This window comes from Anabrus simplex, chromosome 1 (assembly GCF_040414725.1).
Source record: "Anabrus simplex isolate iqAnaSimp1 chromosome 1, ASM4041472v1, whole genome shotgun sequence".
NCBI lineage: Eukaryota > Metazoa > Arthropoda > Insecta > Orthoptera > Tettigoniidae > Anabrus > Anabrus simplex.
This window is the reverse complement of record NC_090265.1, coordinates 373,949,423-373,968,886: the sequence shown is the minus strand read 5'-3', so window position 1 is coordinate 373,968,886 and position 19,464 is coordinate 373,949,423. Positions and strand designations below refer to the sequence as shown.

At 39.6% G+C, this 19,464-nt stretch overlaps 1 protein-coding gene across 1 annotated transcript; it reads left to right on the top strand.

Moving 5' to 3' along the window:
* Positions 1–2,114: 2,114 nt before the first annotated feature.
* On the top strand, positions 2,115–14,690 carry LOC136866280 (shematrin-like protein 1). Its single transcript, XM_067143107.2, has 3 exons — positions 2,115–2,135; positions 10,057–10,153; positions 12,961–14,690. Exons 1-3 carry the CDS (start codon positions 2,115–2,117, stop codon positions 13,515–13,517), a joined length of 675 nt encoding a protein of 224 aa, XP_066999208.2. The 3' UTR covers positions 13,518–14,690.
* Positions 14,691–19,464: the final 4,774 nt, after the last annotated feature.

Sequence of the window (19,464 nt, the reverse complement as noted above, 5' to 3'; positions counted from 1 at the left end):
GCTACCCTTTCCCGATCTGCACACTCCAAATATATCAAGTTGCCTATTATCTTTAGAAATGAGCCTTACACCTAGAATTTCATGTGTCTCATCTTTAACTTTTTCGTAGCTTACAAATACTTCTTTCACCAGAATGAACACTCCCCCTCCCACCATTCCTATCCTATCTCTACGATACACACTCCAGTGCTGTGAGAAAATTTCTGCATCCATTATATCATTTCTCAGCCATGATTCAACTCCTATTTCAATATCTGGTAAATATATATCTATTAAATTACTTAATTCTATTCCTTTCTTTACAATACTTCTACAGTTCAACACTAACAATTTTATGTCATCCCTACTTGATTTCCAGTTCCCTGTTCCCGTATCACCGCTCCCTAGGCCATCCCGTTTCCCTGAATGTACCTCCCTATTACCCTTCCAAACAAATTTCCTAACTTATACGTACCACTGGGGTTTATATGAAGGCCATCTGTTGCCAAGATAGTGGATTCGAACCAGTCGAGGTCCGGGGGACTTAAGAGTATTTCAATGTGGCTATTTTGTATCGTTGCTTCCACCACGTTACAGAATTTCTTTCTTTCATTTTTCTTTCTTTCTTTCTTTCTTTCTTTCTTTCTTTCTTTCTTTCTTTCTTTCTTTCTTTCTTTCTGTCTTTCTTTCTTAATCAGTTTACCGTCCAAGGTTGGTTTTTATCGCATACTCAGCAAGAGTCTACCACCTCGAGGCAGTGTCCTGCAACGTGACACTTTGGGTCAGGAGGATACACCTGGGAAGGAGGACCTGTACCTCTCCTAGGCGGTCTCACCTGCTATGCCGAACAGGGGCCTTGTGGAGGGATGGGATGACCGGAAGGGATAGACAAGGAAGAGGGAGGGAAGTTGCCGTGGCCTTTAGGTACCATCCAAGTATTTTCCTGGTGGAAAAGTGGGAAACCATAGAAAACCGCTTCGAGGATGGCTGAGGTGGGAATAGAAACACCTTCTACTCAGTTGACCTTCGAAGGCTGAGTGACCACGTTCCAGTCCTCGTATAACGTATCAAATTTCGTGGCAGAGCCGGGAATCGAGCCCTGGGCCCCGGGGGTGGCTGCTAATCACTACACCACAGAAGCGGACTTTCTGCTGTACAAAATTCCCTCATCATGTCGTCTCTTAAAATCTACAGTATTGAGTGTTTAAGAAAAGGTCAGTAATGATATTATAATGTATGTATGTATGTATGTATGTATGTATGTATGTATGTATGTATGTATGTATGTATGTATGTATGTATGTATGTATGTTGAGTATTCAGCCCGAAGGGTGGTTTTTAGGTCCTAAACAGCTTCACCATCAGCTACTGAAGAGGCGCACAAAGGAAATGATTAGTGAGGTAGTTTCTCGTTGTTGTTGTTATTATGCTGCAAGAATTTTAAAGTTAATGTTTCGTTAATTTCTTGTCTTTAACACTATAATTTTCATCATTACATCACAGTTTATTCATTTCTACTTTTCACTTTTACTATTTCTGTCGATATAATTTTCATCTTAAACACGAAGGAGACAGAAAGGGGTAGCAACAACTGGAAGAAGATTGCTGAATATGTTTGTTTTATTAGAACTGTAACATAATCGTTGAATTGGTATAGAGATTCGTACTCCTCAGGTACATTATTCGTCCTTGATGCAAATTGTTTCCATGAATCCATAAGTAAAATATCAAGATATTTATTTTTGTTACGAAATTCATGATAATTGGTAGGACCGTTCTATCCTCCCCACTCCGTCTTGTGTTCCCGTTTTCCGAAGACTCTTTGTATCCGCAAGGATTCTGGGAGGAGTTAGCGGAAGGTGAAGGAGTAGGGGAAAGCCACTAGTTATCATTTTACAAAAGGGCAGACTTAATTGTTATTCATGATATATGGCCCTTGTTTAACACATCGACTGCAGAGAATTGCCACCACTTCTTCTGTTTCTCCTCTTCATCCTCCTCATCTACTTTCTCCTTCTTTTCGAATGAGTATATATTGTGAGATGATCGCCACAAGACTTTACATTCGAACTTCATCTCGGAGTGCAGTATCATATCCTAGTGTGACTACAGACCTTTGGAAACGAATTATCAACATGTCTGTTGCCATGAAATTGGTAAGTAAATATACCTACCCCTCCCGTAGTATCTTTCTGCTAGACATTATCTGGAATTTACAGCGCTTATTCAAAAAATATTTAATATTATTACTGAAATGATTGATCTATTGTGGTGAGTTAGACGTCGATCCAAGGGATCCTGCGTTCGATTCCCGACCGGGTTGTGGAATTTTAACCGCGGATGGTTAATTTTATTGTTTCGAGAACTCGATATTCCGTCTCTACGTGTCTTTGCAGCTAACACATACCGCTTTCCTCAATTCACCTACACACACCAGACGCCGCCTAACCACTACGGAGGGTTTGCCTAAAGAAGCTATCACTCAGATTATAACAGCCACACAAAAATTACTATAGATGAAATACATATTTTATAAATATCTTGTATTCAGTTGGTATGTCTAGATGACGTGGTAAAGTCGTATTCAGTTCACCCAGAACAACGCTGATTTGAATCCCCGACAGCAAGTAGGGGAATTTTGAAATGGAACTTTTGCCCCTGGAGAGGCTCAATTACCTTGGGTTACGGCTGGCCCCCTTCTCCTGGGACCTTCATGGGTTATGCGAAGATGGCTTCCTCTCTTGAATCTACGAAGTGATTAATCCTATAACGATAGTCACAATTTAGTGCTCCTCAAAACATGTTTGATATTTAGGTAGAGAACTATAACTAAACTAGGTCTAGTAGACATTTGTGGGTTAGGTATTTATTGTATTTGTAATGGAAGCACATAAGAATTTTTCATTTTTGTCTGTTCGGGTTTCTGTTAGCTCATCAGAGAATAGAAGTAAACTTGCTTGTTTCTCCGAAAAATTGACTATGACAAATAATTCCAGTTTTGCATAATATTTACCTTTCTTGGAATTTCAATTACGATAGTTATGAAGGCCGTATAATACCTAAGTGTGTGCAATTGTCTGTGATGCAAGATATAACATTTAAAGAACATTCATTTAATGTAGAATTTCGTAGACTGTAAATAGCACTTGAATATAATTTTACCCATTAGGCTGGGGTCACTTCTATATTAATGAAATTGTTCCCTTACTAACATCGATGGATAGTGCCTTGGAGTTAACTTGTTGTAGACTCAAGAAACAATTGTGCGTGTTGATGGTTTAGGGCATGGGAAGGACAGCGGATTAGGTATTATTTGAGTAGAAAATGCTCTTGGCCCACAACACAAAATAGAATATTTTTCGGAGCTCGGAGGGGAAGCAACTTCAAAGTGGAAATACTGTAAAGTTGAAGTCTAGCAGATGATTACAACTCATCCATTCAGAAGCCAATTGATTGAATTCATTTGTCGTGTCGTACCCTACTGCAATATTTAATAATGCTAATAATAATAATAATAATATTAGTTTTATGTCCAGCTATCTACTTCTTTCACGGTTTCTGAAGACGCGGAGATACTGGAATTTTGTCCCGAAGTTGTTGTTTTAAGTGCCGGTAAATCTACTGATAACAGTCTGCCGTATTTGAGCACCGTCATGTACCACCGGTCTGAGCCTGGGCACCATGCGCGGTATCCCCTGCCTGTCGTAAGAGGCAACTGAAAGCGAGATCAGTGGCTCTGAACTCGAGAGCGTGGGTTGGCGACCACGGTTCCCTTAGCTGAGTTTGGCTTTGTTCTCACTTACTTGTGCCAGGGTCCTCGCTTGTATTTTTCCTTATTCTCTTCAGAACCCGACGGCATTAGGTTTGCAAGGCCTAGGAGGTCTTTCATTCTCAGGCCCTTCGTGGTCCTTACCTTCCTTTTGCCGAAACCTTCACTCTTCGAAGTGTGAGACCTCTTCCCTTTTCCCACTAAGTAGTATTACGTGAGGATGATTGCCCTGTTGTACCTCCTCTTAAAACAGTAATCACTACCACCCACAGTTTTAACCACACAGCCTAGCTTGGAATATTCTAGCTTGCTATATCTTAGGATGTGAAATAATTGAGGTTTAATTTTCCTTGGACCCGTCCGGCTCCATGTCTAAATGGTTAGCGTGCTGGCCTTTGGTCACAGGGGTCACCGGTTCGATTCCTGGCAGGGTCGGCAATTATAACCATAATTGGTTAATTTCACTGGCACTGGGGTGGATGAATGTGTCGTCTTCATCATCATTTCATCCTCATCATGACGCGCAGGTCGCCTACGGGAGTCAAATCAAAAGACCTGCATCTGGCGAGCCAAATTTGTCCTCGGACCCTCCCGGCACTAAAAGCCATACGCCATTTCGTTTTTCTTCCTTGGACCCTTGTTCGAATAAAGTATGTCCAAGAGACCAAGAAATATAACCAACATTTTTGGCGCAGACGGGCAATCATTGTCCTTTAGTTACCAAAAAAGCGAGTTCGATTTCGTATAAGTTCGGTGGCATTTGAGGGGATTCAAATGCGACAACTCAGTGTCTTTAACCTCCGGCATTTTAGAGAACAGGTCAAAATACAGACACCAATATGTCTCTTAAAATTTACAGCAATTGTAAGGGCATTAAACAGATGGCATTATACTAGTTGTAACTAATAACGTAGGCAAAACTTCAGAGTTGGATTTCTCAAACGTAGAGAAGACACAAAGTTTATATGATCATCGGTCAAGAAATGCTTTGTTGTCGCATTATTGAGGCTTGCAAGTAGGACCACTGTACACCGCAGAACCTTTGTTTGCTGGAAAATATTCAATATATGTGTTACATATTTTGGTAATGTGTAATCCCGCATGTAGGATGAATGATGTAGGCTTGATTATCTTAACGCTGGCACATGGATTCCAGTTCTGCAGACAAACATACTCTCATGTACTTGTAACCCACAACACAGAAACCAAGCATTTTACGACCCACTTTGAGGTAACAATTTCTTCTTCTCTACGTATCAGGTATCCATATTTGAAGTTTAGCCCACTTTTTAGTTACATCCTGTAGGCTTATTCGTAACAAAATAAGCAATACTCTCATGAACTTGTAACCCACAACACAGAAACCAAGCATTTTACGACCCACTTTGAGGTAACAATTTCTTCTTCTCTACGTATCAGGTATCCATATTTGAAGTTTAGACCACTTTTTAGTTACATCCTGTAGGCTTATTCGTAACAAAATTACATTACAATCTGTATCTACGGACTGATATAGGCCTAGACCTAGTAAATAACAGATACTGCATCATGGTTAGCGTGTTGGTCTTTGGTCCCAGGGGTGCCGGGAATTTTAACCTTAATTGGTTAATTTATCTGGCACGGGGACTGGGTGGGTGTGTCGTCTTCATCATAATTTCATCCTCATAACGACGCGCAGGTCGCCTACGAGGGTCAAATCAAAAGACCTGCACCTGGCGAGCCGAACTTGTCCTCGGACACTCCCGGCACTAAAAGCCATACGCCATTTCATTTCACTGTAACAGTGAACACTTTTGTGATTGCATTCATCATGGAAAAATGTATATTTCTGTCAAAAGTCTTCTAATTTAGCATGTAAAACTTTGTTATGGGCCGTTAGGAGTAGATTTTTTGTATGCCACAACGTTGACACGAAAATACGTTTATAAGTAGCTTTCCTAAACGAGAACGATCAATGAGCGTTAGACTGATTTTCTTTTTAATGACAATGTTAATGCAAATGAATAATGAATAGGACTAATTAAATGGAACAAAAGAACAACTACGCCTTGAAGCTAAAGCCGAGGGAAGCAAATTGTGAAGGATTTGGAGGAACAAAAGCAACACCAAACCGATCAATAAACAAAGACTTCCAATATCTCGTTCTGTTCTGCACATTTCCCTCGTCAGTACTGTAACTCCCAGACTAACGTGGATTCTTTGAAACGAAACAGTCAGTTCATCCGTATAATCGTCCTACTCGTTGGCTGATTGGTCAGCGTACTGGCCTTCGGTTCAGAGGATCCCGGGTTCGATTCGCGATCGGGTCGGGGATTTTAACCTTAATTGGTTAATTCCATTGGCACGGGGGCTGGGTGTATGTGTTTTCTTCATCATCATTTCATCGTCATCACGACGCGCAGCTCGCCTACGGGAGTCAAATAGAAAGACCTGCACCTGGCGAGCAAAACCCGTCCTGGGATATACCGGCACTAAAAGCCGCATGACATTTCATCTGAATAATCGAAGTATAACCTTAAAATCCATGATTGCTAGACGAGGCGGTAAATTGTGGTCGTTTCATTTCGGTAGTGTAACGGTTAGCGTTATTATTACCATCCTCGGTGGTCCAGGTTCGGTTCCCGCTACTGCCAGACATTTAAGATTGGCAAGAGGACTGATATGTGATTAAAATGCTACACGCAGCTTACCTTCATCGAGAGTGTGTCTGGAAAGAGCTGCACTACCTCGGAATAAGGACACGAAGTTATTATCATCTAGGATGGTGGGAGTTCGAATATCCATCAGGAAATCGAGAAATTTATAAACGGCAATTCTCCTTCTCGAGGGGCACGTAGGTTTCGATTCCAGTAAACTTACACTATCATCATCATTAGTCGTTGTGCTCATTACTGAGCGTCGTGACCTCATAACTCCATCATTTCCGTGTTGCAAACTTGATAAGATGTCTCCATCCCGAGCGGTTTTTACATTTCGTTAATATGATCTGAAGTGGTAGCCCAGTGATCTTCTTTGCCTGATCTATCCATCAGCTTGCTGTTCTTCCTCGTGGTCTACTGCCTTCAATTTTGCCTTGTAAAATTACCTTTTCCAAGTTCTCTCCGTCTCGTCTTAGAATGTGGCCAAGGAACTGGAGGTAACGCTCACTCACACGGGAAGATAGGCGTTTCTTGATGCAGAGTTCGTCCAGAATGGAAACATTAGTTCTTCTTTCTGTCCAGGGTACACGTAGCATTCTCCGCCAACACCACATCTCAAAGGCATCAATGTGTTTTTTGTCTTTAGCATTCACGGTTCAGGTCTCACATCCGTACAGAAAGACGGAGAACACTAGTGATTCTACCAAGCGCAAAGGTACACTATAAATGAAAAAAAAAGGTCCTTTGCTGGGGGTGAAAAGTAACCAACTATAGAGCTAATCACTTTCAGTCTAGGTTACGAAGATGGAAATACCTTCACTTCTCCAAGTACCGGCAGGGCTTGTACTGGAATGGCTTGATTCTTAAAATCCATTCAATACCTAAAACTTTCTCCATCTTACTGAAAGTATTTTAGGATTGCTGGAGCAACCCTGTCCAATGTTTAGTCTTGGCCGTGGGATTAAGGCCAAATGCCCTTTGTAGCAACATGTGATTCTTTTTCAGGTCTAAAATACAATCCTTAATCGACTAGTATTTGAACCTCGGTCGTCTGGGTGGAAATCTAACGGCTAAAGCACTGCGCTAACAACGCCCCTCGAAGTCATCCCAGAAACGTCGTCAATTAAATGGAAACGCAGTTTGAATACACCCAAGCAATTTCCAAAGTATGTTGGGGTAGTTTTATGGGAATGTTGATATTGTGATAATCATGGAATCTCCAGTTCTATGTGAAATCCGAACTTCGAACTGACGTGGACGCCTTAGTGAGTAATTAGTGAAAAAAGCCACCTGATCCCGAAATCGAAATTCACATTTCACATTCCACATAAAACTGTTAAGTCAGTGGATTATAACTTAAGATAAAGATAGATAGGTAAATGAAGCTTCAAATATGCATTTTGGAAGTTCATCTGGTATCATGTGTAGAGTAGGGGATGGGCTTTCATCCCAGGACGATCCGATTATATAAATACGAGAGATCTGTTTTCTTAGAATGTCCAACACTTCAGAGAAACCAAAGCAAAATTCTGGTTCTGTGATGTTTCTTAGAAAAAAACGAAACCAAACCCCATGGCACAACAGCCCCGAAGGATCACGGCCTACCAAGTGATCGGTGCTCAGTCCGAAGGCCTGCAGATTATGAGGTGTCATGTGGTCAGCACGACGAATCCTCTCTGCCGTTATTGTTGGCTTCCTAGACCCAGGCCACCATCTCACCATCAGATAGCTCCTAAATTGTAATCACATAGGCTGAGCGGACATGAAGCAGCCCTCAGGTCCAGGTAGAAATCTCTGATCTGGAATCGAACCCAGGGCCTTTGGGCAAGAGAGAGGCACGCTACCCCTACATCGCGGGGCTGGCGATTAACGAATGCTAATGTCATACAATGTGTTTTGTAAACTGTATGGCTGTGGTGCCTGTACACGTTTGGACATTTGTAAGTAAGCACATTAGAATTGGAAAGTGATCGTGGCTTATGTGTACACCCACTCCCTGTAAGTTTGAATGCAGTCCATAGCAGTTTATGGAATTAGGTGAAATACACAACAGGGCCGGTAAGCTAACGCAGGCCAAACCGGGTGCGAAGCTAACTCACAACCATAGTGTTTCTCACGGGTGGCTTCTTTGATATTGTCGGTAAATATTTCTCGTTAGGAGTTGTTAGAAACTTTGCTTGATAGGGGCATTTTCGATTAGTATTTGAAAGATTTTCGAATAATTGATTGCATACCATACATGAAACTGAGAACAAATTTAATTTGAATACTATGCATAATCCTGCGCACAAAACTAACCTCTTTCGAAATAATTGTAGGCTATTTTTAAAATCAAGTTATGTTTCACTTTTCAATTTCAACATTATTGTAAGGCTTTTCAATCATGAGTCTAGTGAGTCTGGTACTAACATTTAGGAACATACGATGCGGCTTAGATAGTGGGGACATGTGAGGTTAATGGAAGAGGATGGGTTACTTAAAGGAAAGTAGGAAGAGCACAGGGGACCTAGTTGACAATAATAACAACGTTATTGGATTTACGTCCCATTAATTACATTTTTATGGTTTTCGGAGACGCCGAGGTGCTGGAATTTAGTCCCGCGGGAGTTAGTTTACGTGCCAGTAAATCTACCGACACGAGGCTGACGTATTTGAGCACCTTCAAATACCACCGGACTGAGCCAGGTTCGAAACTGTCAAGTCGGGATCAGAAGTCCAGCGCCTCAACCGTCTGAGCCACTCAACCCGGCATCCTAATTGCCAATAGTTTATAGTTTATAATGATTTCAAGGTTAAAGATACAGAACTAGACAAAGTCACTATGCTGGTTGCAAAGAGAGGATTGTGAAAGCGCTCTTTTCTCTTACAGACACTTAGAGGCTGAATATTGGTACATGCATTCGGGAGACAATGGGTTCGAATTCCACCGTCGGCAGCCCTGAAGATGGTTTCCAGTGGTAGTCTATAATGAAAATATTTGTTTGTTTGTTTGTTTGTTTGTTTGTTTGTTTGTTTGTTTGTTTGTTTGTTGTGTCCTCAGGCTGAAGTATGGTAGAATCGCTAACAGATCCGTCATAAGCTGTCACAATCCATGTACGTCAAGACGAAATGAGGATTGAGGTGGTTTTCCGTTATTTTCCTCATCCAGGTATCCGTCGACCGAGCTGACTAAAGTACATACACTAAGTGACAATGAGTGAAACCTCTTCACCTTTCAGAACGGGAAATGGCTGCGTAAAGGGCGGTATCACTGGTATTGTTCATATTTCAGCCACTTTCATAATGAGGCTGAAAGAGTCCATGAATGTAACGAAACAGTTATAGCCCATTACGGAAGACAGAGTACACTTTCAATAAAAATGTATCTGTTTTAATAAATAGAGTGAATTTGCCGTGCGATTAGGGTCGCACAGATGTGAGTTTGCATTCGGGAGGCAATGGGTTCGAATTCCATCGTCGGTAGAACTGAAGACGTTTTTCCGTCGTTTCCGATTTTCACCTCAGATAAATGTTGGAGCTGTACCTTAATTAAGACCCCTACTGATACCTTCCCAGTCCTAGACCTTCCCCATCCCTCCGTCGCCGAAAAGTCCTCGGTATGTTAGTGCGACGTGAGAAAAGTAGCAACAAATATTTTATTAATATTATTTTATTTCTGCCTTATTTCAGACTGTGTTCGCCGCTGTGCTGGCCTTAAGTCTGGCCGCTGATGAAAACAACTCCGAGTCTGACAGAGACAAGAAGGAAGTTTATGGTGCGTCCAGTGGTGAGTCTCAGTGTAATATTGATATGAATTCTACCAAGAATTTTTTTTTAGATGTCATCAGCCAATATACTGTATTCAACAATCTCTAGGCATTAAGAAGAACAATGTGTATTTTTCTTAATATAGAAATCTCTATCAATTTCTATCAGCAACCGAATGTCTGATTTGGGTTCCCCATGGCTCTCTCTATTCATATTAGACCATAGAACATTCCTTTCTTATCATATCTAGGCATCATGTTAAGCATGTGATTGGTATTAACTTTCGCACGAAGTCTGACTCATTGGCTGAATGGTCAGTGTACTGGTCTTCGGTTCAGAAGATTTTAACTGCGTATGGTTAATTCGTCGGGTTCGGGGACTGGGTGTCTATCTTAATACACGTGTTCATATCCACACCACACTACAAACCACCACTAAAACACACAAATATCCTTCCTCGTAGTGTTGCTATCAGGTTGGTCATCCGACCTCAAAAGTGAACCATATCCATAACAAGTGCTTATCCCAATAAATAGAAAGGATAAGAATAAGAAGAATAAGAATATTAAACTTTGTATGAACCTACTTGACAATATCACCTTATTATAATTAGCCTAATGTGATTTATTCATTCCGATTAAGACGGAATAGAATGGTACATGGATTTTTATCTTCTTGTAAGTGATGTTCCATAAACATCCCACCAATGTATCTCATTCATTCGTTCATTCATTTTAAACCAGAAATATTAACATTTTAATCCCCATTCTATAAGCAGGTTTAGATTCGTCTTTCCCTCGGTGCTTCCATTTCCTCCGTTTCGGTCATTCCCACAACTTACTCTACATTTCACAAAATTAACTTGACCGTTTTAGACTAAAATGATCCGTGAAAAACAAATTATTTTGAACTACATATTTCATTTTTAGTGAAAACATATCGATACGCAAATATAAAAAATAACATTGTTTTGTAATTTTATAACTTAATATATGGTACACGTCAGTCGTTATGCGCCGTCATCAAAGCAGACGCTAGACCTTAACAGGAGCAGTACGCATTTTAATATTTAAATGTGTCTCATTTTATAGGCCTATACGTATGTTTTGAAGACGCAACGATTAATGGTAAAAAGAACAGATTTTTTTTAAAATTATTCATAGGAAAGCTATAAATATACGTTAGAGCCACAACTGAACATGTGCTGCTAAAAGTACGCAAGACGAAGCAGGATATTCTGAAGGCAATAACTTGTTGATGAGTTGACTACGAATAAATTACGGGTACCTGGATTATTACTGCTTACCATATTCCTTGCCCAGATAGCTTTAAATCATCTTACTTTTGTCTACGATTCAGTGATACATTTACTAACATAGAACTTGATATAATTTTTTCAAGTACTGCCTTCAAAATAGAAGATCAGTCTTTCATATTTTCATGACATTAGCAAAGTAAAATTCATAAAACCGTTATAAGTTAGCTTTCGAAGAATACTTACTGCGTAACAGGGCCTTCTAACCTTCATCTTCAGACCACATATTGATTATACGAGTAGTGAACATTAAGAGTCTTAACAATTCAGCAGCTGTAGAAACCTCTTGAAGTATTATGGGAATATCATAATTGTTACAGTAGGACTTTATACGATCAGTATTCTGTATTACTTAGGTTGAGAAGTGTGGGAGAGTGTTTCCACTTTGCTTTATAGTGAGTGTTATTCTTCAACCAATGTGTTAATCAATTTACTTTAGTTAACTCCTTCCTTACTGTGGAGAATGTACTGAAACGATGAAAAACAAATTATTGCTGAGCTTCATTGTGAAGAATAGCCAAAAATCTACATTCAAGGTATATTATAATTGAAAATATCCGACGAAATTACATTTTTCAAAAATATTTTGCTTTTAGTAATAATATTTAAGGTTACTCTGAGGGTGTAAGGAAACGACAAGGATAATTTTGTGGTTTATATTTAAAGTAAATGCTGACTTATAACTGAATCAGATATAAAGGAATAATTTTCTAAATTTCATTTTTCCACATTTTACTGCTTTAGCCTTTATACCTTCAGTGAAGAATCGGATGTGAAAGATCTTATTGATCATTCTGAAGTAGCAGTTAAGGCTACGGACGATTTCTTCCCAGTCCTAACCTTTTCCAATTTTTGTGTCACCGTAAACCTTCCATGAACTAGTGTAACGTTAAGAGCGCTAACAAAAAATATACCTTTTGTAGCAATTACGATAATTAATGAATCACATTTTATTGCGTAGGCCTAAGTTCTCTTCATTCAGGTGTCAAGTTGTGATGTGTCCTCAGTATTTGGTGACTCTGTCGAACACTTGGAGGTGAACTACTACACCAAATCTGTTTCCTACGTGTGTTTGTTACTGTCTACTAAAATCAGAAGAAACACTTTTCTCAAACAAATATCATAAAACCTAGTTCAAGGAAAGGAAAATCGCTTTGCTGAGATCAGAATTTAGGATTTGCGTTGGTTTCACTGGTTACTTTGCAGTATCAAGAGAACCATAGTTCCATAAACATATCACTATAGTGAATCTCTCACCAACAGACATTTCTTTAAAGTAGTTGGTTCCTTTCTCAGATGCTATTTTGAAATTTTGGAACGTACTTACCATTACTCAGAAGTAGGATCAAAAATTATACCTAGCCGACTAGAGGCGTTGATGAAATACCCATGGACTTCAGTTTTTAAAATTTGAATCTAGAACTGCTCATTTTACTTTCCCATTTTTATAATGATCACAGCTGCAGTAGGATGTGATAATACTTTCTTTAAACATAGCTATTCTCTTACAGCGGACAATGGCTACTACAACCCTAACTACAGCCGCTACAACACCGAGAGTCGCTACCTATATGACCAACAGTACACGGGCTATCCAGGACACACTGGCCCCAGTTACTACAACGACAACGACAACAACTACAACAGCAACGCTGATCCCCGTTACTACAACAACGTCGGTGCCTACTATGACCCACGCTACAGTGGTACTGCTGCCGCTGCATACCCTGGCTACTACAACCGCTACACTCCTGCTGTTGCTGCTCCTCTTGCATCTACTGCAGCTGCCGCCGCCTACCCTGGCTACTACAACCGCTACACTCCTGCTGTCGCTGCTCCTCTTGCATCTACTGCAGCTGCCGCCGCCTACCCTGGCTACTACAATCACTACACTCCTGGCAGGTACACCGGAGATAAGTACTCGGCAGGCCACTACGATCCCGCCCATCAGGGTTACAATGCTGCCTATCGAGCACCGTACACAGGATACTCCGGATACTACCTTGGGGCATACCCTGCCGTACCTGCTGCAGCAGCTGCTGCAATCGCACCCTATAGAAAAGTCTAAGCAAGCCTCCCTTCAACAATAGGAAATATTAAAAGCAAGAGTGAACATCAATTGACCTCATTTCTCTTACAATTTTTCTAAACAATTCTTATGACGGTAGACTCTCAAGCATCCATTCCCTGGGAAATTCTTGGAGGGAACACACAGCGGCAATGCCAGGGATTCACGTAGGCATGTTTAGGAAAATTGTCGTGTTTAACTTACTACCGCCAGATGTAGGCTGCTACAAATAAATTAATGGGGAAGAAAGTTACTATATTCCTGATTACAAATATAAAATATCAATGTATTTCATACCGTTTTTCCTCTCCTTTGAGATCAGAATGGAAGAGGTGTATGTGGCCACGATCGGTACGAATTCGAGAATTTACCACTGATAAGCCACTTTAACCGTAATGAAAAGAATGTGCTCCCTAGGCGACAAGCCTAAATGCAGATCAGTGCTGATTGATTGATTGATTGATTGATTGATTGATTGATTGATTGATTGATTGATTGATTGATTGATCTCTTCTTCTAGTGCTCTATTACAACTTTGTCCCATGATTTACAAGTTCATAACTGATGATAGAATGCTTGCTGTAAGAAAGGAAAAAACAATGTATGCAACCTAAACAGCAATCCAGTAACCATAGCTCGTTACATGTATGTTATATACTCTTAAATCACTTCAGGCAATCCTTATTCTGACATTTAACGTTTTACTCTTGCTTTTATTTGCACTGCTTTTGGTTTACGTCATATTGCTTTGCTTGAAACTGACCTTTCGTCTTACATTGTGCATTTCTGAAGTACATCATGAAATATAATCAACTTATCTCCAACTGCGCCCATGTTCTGGGATACAGCTGGTTCTTAAATGTTATATAATACCGGTACTTACATGCTCTTTTCAACCTGAAATGCCATATTATATATGACATTTAGTGTGCCTTAATTCATTGTTATTGTTCCCGTTAACAACACCGCCCGCTGCAGAATCCCAAGTGATATTTCCTACAGTATTAACAATATTGATTACTAATGCCAGGAGGAAAAAGGTATTACATGAAGAGAAAACAGTTCACTTCTATTTTTAATAACATTGTTATTTTATTTTTATTGCATTTATGATAAATATAAAAGTAACAAATCTATAATACTACTAAAACATTTCTATTGCATTTTCACTATGCTCTGTGTAAAAAAGTAAATAATAAAATATTATAAAAAGTAACTTTGTGACGTATATGATTATTACTCCTTAACCATGTATGTTTTCTGTGTTTTTCACAGTACTATTGGACACTGATTCAGCAACTGAAAGACATTAGAATAAAATACTAAAATATGAATTTCTATTAAATTAAATTCAGGTATCTCGTGTAACAATTGTAGAAGAACTCATTACTATTCTTCGTAAGGAAATCCATAGAACAAGAAGAACTCTTATAATACTACTACTACTACTAATAAAAATAACAACAACAATAATAATAATAATTATTATTATTATTATTATTTCATGTGGCTATTGCTAGGCTAATACAGCCCTTGTAAGGAGGACCCTCCGACGAAGGTGGAAAACATCTGCCTTTTATGGGAACTTTCGTATTATTGTGGTGATGGAGGATACTGTTTTGCGTGGCGTATTAGTTGCAGGAATGTTGGGTACAGCACAAACACGTAATTTCCGAGAGAGGCAATGCAGACTAATGCAATCTGAGGATATAAATCATTTAGGATTGAAAACACCAACCCGGCCTGGAGGCGAATCTGGGATCCTCTCAACCGAAGTCTAATGCATTAGCCTTTCAGCCAAGGAGCCGGAAATAATAATAATAGTAATAATAATGATAATAATAATAATACAATGACAAATACAAGCTTCATTCCATAAGCATCACTGGTCTCGTGATCGGTGATCGAGGGACTATTCCCCGGCAACTCGTAGAATTCATGAAAAGATATAGACGAATTGCTATCTTCTCCACTCAATCGTAATAGCCGCATTAAAGGGTCGATAGCCATCTACAGAAAGCACACCTATACACCGTGACAACCACCTTGAAGATACTCTGTATTCATTCAAGTATAAGTTAAGGTAATCTTTGCCCTTGTGGCAGCCTGCAAGTGTTGTAGGAAGATATCCCTTTTTTTAATTGTCCCGAAATATCAAGCCAAGTGCGTGGAAACAGCTTTTCACCTGCGTAAACTCACTTCGATGTCGTGGCAGACCAAATACTGACACTACACCACAGCTGAAGCTCTATACGGTACCGAGTGCTGGCCTTCATTCACCATAGTAAGACATAGAGGATCCAACAAAAAGAGAGAAAACTTCTACGAAAAATCATCGACCGACGTCAAAGTTCTGAGGAAGAATGTCACCTGAGGTCAAATGCAGAACCGTGCTCTAAATCCGAAAAGTTATCGCTTGTTGTGAGGATGCGCAGTCTCGTGTTTGGTGTTCATCTCTCTGCGATACCTATCCCCAGAATATCACGTAGTGTTCTAATTTTTTTTTTTTTTTGCTTGTTGCTTTACGTCGCACCGACACAGATAGGTCTTATGGCGACGATGGGACAAGGAAGGGCTAGGAGTGGGAAGGAAGCGGCCGTGGCCTTAATTAAGGTACAGCCCCAGCATTTGCCTGGTGTGAAAATGGGAAACCACGGAAAACCATTTTCAGGGCTGCCGACAGTGGGGTTCGAACCTACTATCTCCCGAATACTGGATACTGGCCGCGCTTAAGCGACTGCAGCTATCGAGCTCGGTGTTCTAAATTTAATGACATAGAAATGTTCCCTTCGATGGGCAACTGCAGTAAAGGAGGATCTGACCGGTGGCGGGATACTGATTCAAAAAAGAAGTACGTTGAGGACCCGGGGTACAGGGTACAAAGGATCTTCTTAAAAGAGTGAAAAGAATTGACGCTAGTAGTCGTCGTAAGTGACCGACCTCAGCTGGGATTGAGCCTGCTATTTCAAGAACACACTAATCGAATATCCTACTGAGGTCAGTGGTAGAAAAAAAATATCTTTAACTTTTCTAATAATAATAACAATCATCGCATCATCGATAGCCTCATCTACCTTGTCGGGGTGTCTTCACATTCTCTCATTTAGACAGTCTGCATGCCAATTTAGTTTTCTTTCCCTCTGTAAGATTATAGGGACCCAGAAGTGCTCTTAGGAGGCATATTATTAAGTATTGATTAGGGCCCAATATTATTGGGTAAATATCAAACTGTTTTTCGCCCTTCTGATAATCGGCTACTATTGCTGAGATCTTTGGATGCGATCTTTGGATCCGAAAGCCAACAGCTGCGCGTAATGTGGCTATTTTAATGTTCTTTAAAAGGCAAGGGTTGTTCAGATAGCTGTGAGGGAGACACGTGTCAGATTAAGATAATGAAGTGTATAAAATATTGGGAAAGCAGATAAATAGAGAAGGAAGTTTGAAAGGGTTTCAAATTACAGAAGGACTAAGGAAAGTGATATATGAAGAGATTAATAGAGAGATGCGTCGAGTTTATTTTAGGAACAAGAAACATGTTTCCTGCAAGAAGGAAATATCTACTAAATTATTATTCACGAAATTACAAGGGTAGAAAAGTAAAGTTACTGGTCTAGAAGAAGAGCTACCAGATTTAATTCCCGATTATTAGCATAATGTTCTTTGAAATGTAAACTAAGTGGAAAAAAGTAGATTTAACATTCTTATTTTATTGTTTAAATAAGTGTTATTATACTTATGCTTTCACTATTATATAGAATTTGCAGCTAACGTTCAGTGAACAATCGGTAAAACTGAGAATGTTTGATCATTTTTCTTTGCTTTGTTTCCTTTGATTTAGGCAGTACTGAAATAGAGAGGTCTCCTGGCTGCGATGAAACAGGATAGAGCTAGGACAGGAAATGAAGTAACCATGGCCTTAAAAAAGATATAAGATTTACCTGATGTGAAAATTGGAAATCACGAAAATTCATCTTCAGGACCGTCGACAGTAGGTTTTGAACCCATTATGTCCCGAATGCAAGCTGATTGATACGCAACCAACTCAATATTCTCTACTTGTAGAACGATATCAGGACGACAGATAGAGAGCTACTTTTGTTCGGATCCTTGTCTGAATGATTAACGTCGCAGCCTTCGGTTCAGAAGAACCCGGTTTTAATTCTTGGTTGGTTTTGGGATTTTAACTGCGTCTGAATAATTTATCTAACTTGAAGACCAGGTGTTTGAATACACATCGCTTCGTGTAAACACAATACGCTCCACTAAGAAACACCAGAAAACGATCAAAGAGTGAATACATCCCTACACATAGGATTAGATATAGGAAGGGCATCTGGTTGTAAATGGGATGTGTGAGATAGCTGAACCCAACAACCCCACCAGGTTGTGGGGAAAATGGCGAAGGAAGAAGAGACACGGAGCTTCATTGCAATTCTAATTCCAATTAGCAACAGAGGTACAGTAATACCTCAACATTTCCGTCTAGTGTAGATCAGTTCCTAATTTTAATAAGATTAATCAGCTTATAATAATCATATCATTACTTTCTAATTGTTTTTTAAAATTCCTGGTGTCATCCTTAGGCTTCCTTAACTGTAGTATATTTTACTGACAGGATGAATTTAAACCATTTTGTCTGTTGCCTAACGTCCCACGAATTACTTTTTCTTATGCATTGAGGTGCTGGAAAATTTTACCTCTAAAATTTGTTTAAGTTTTGACATGCATTTATGTGCCGGAAAATACATCGACACGGGGCTGACGTATTTGAGCATCTTGAAATACCACTGGCCAGAGCTGGGATCGAACCCCCAACTATGGCTCAGAGAGCGAGAGTTCTACCATCTGAGCAAAATGGGGTGGCAGTTTCATATTATCTATAACAGTGTTGTTATGTTGTGATAAAATTTAATGAAATTAGATTTTGTGTAATATTTTCGTCCGATCTTTTGTCCATTATACATTCGATACAGACCATTATGCCGAATGTTGTTACATTCTGTATAGTAGTATTACGAAAGCTGCAGTAAATGTAGGCATACTCCTAACGTCTTGACCTTACCAGAGTATTATAAAATATTGATGAAGACATTCAGTATGACACGCTTTAACAACCTTCTTTGTTAAAAGTTCGTAAAACAGACATGGAATATAATTATTGTACATCCACATGCTCATGAATAGGTATCAAATTTAAATTTAAGCGCTGTTTAGATGCTTTATCATGCCTTAACAAGATGTATTTCCCATATTGTTGTTGAAAATCCATGATGGTACATGGCAGTGTATCAGATTTCCTTCCTTACGTCTCTGTCTCAGTTTGTGTCCATAATTAATTAGGCTATAGAATTTCTAAAGCATGTATTTTGGAACTTACCTGAAAGGAAAGAGTTTATGCTTCTCATTTCGGATCGACCGTTTTTTTCAGGTCTAGTTATTCTTACACTGCTTAGGCTGACATTTTTGTTCCAAGAAACTCAATATAAGCAGTGGAAAAGGGACATAAAGTAATGAGAATGCTTATGCCAACAAATGAAAACCAAGGAAAGAAAAATTATTAATGAAGGAATATAAAGGACAAGATGATATAAAGTTGTACCTCACCGGCAGCGCGTTAAGGGTCATGTAGCTGTAAGCCGGATATGTTACAAACTTACCATCGGCAACCCTGAATATCCTTTTCCTGGGTTTCAATCTTTTCACACCAGACCTCTGTATCTCATGGCCATTTACTTCTCTGCTTCATCCCCATCCCATCCTTGCCGGAAATCTGAATACCTTATTGCAACGCTAACTATAAATAAAGAAAAAAGTTATAGGTGCCTCTGAATCATTCTCAGTGGGTAGGTTACCTAAGGGACTAATGAAGTCGGTCAATGTGGATAACCGATGCAAAGGGAGACCTAGGTTAAGATGTTTAGATTAAACTGAAACGGAGGTTTGAAGG

Bases quoted from the DNA above. Each gene is read 5' to 3' on its own strand.
- LOC136866280 (XM_067143107.2), top strand. From the start codon at position 2,115: ATGTCTGTTGCCATGAAATTG. The intron at 2,136-10,056 runs GTAAGTAAATAT...GCCTTATTTCAG, and splicing joins TGTCTGTTGCCATGAAATTG to ACTGTGTTCGCCGCTGTGCT. The intron at 10,154-12,960 runs GTGAGTCTCAGT...ATTCTCTTACAG, and splicing joins AGTTTATGGTGCGTCCAGTG to CGGACAATGGCTACTACAAC.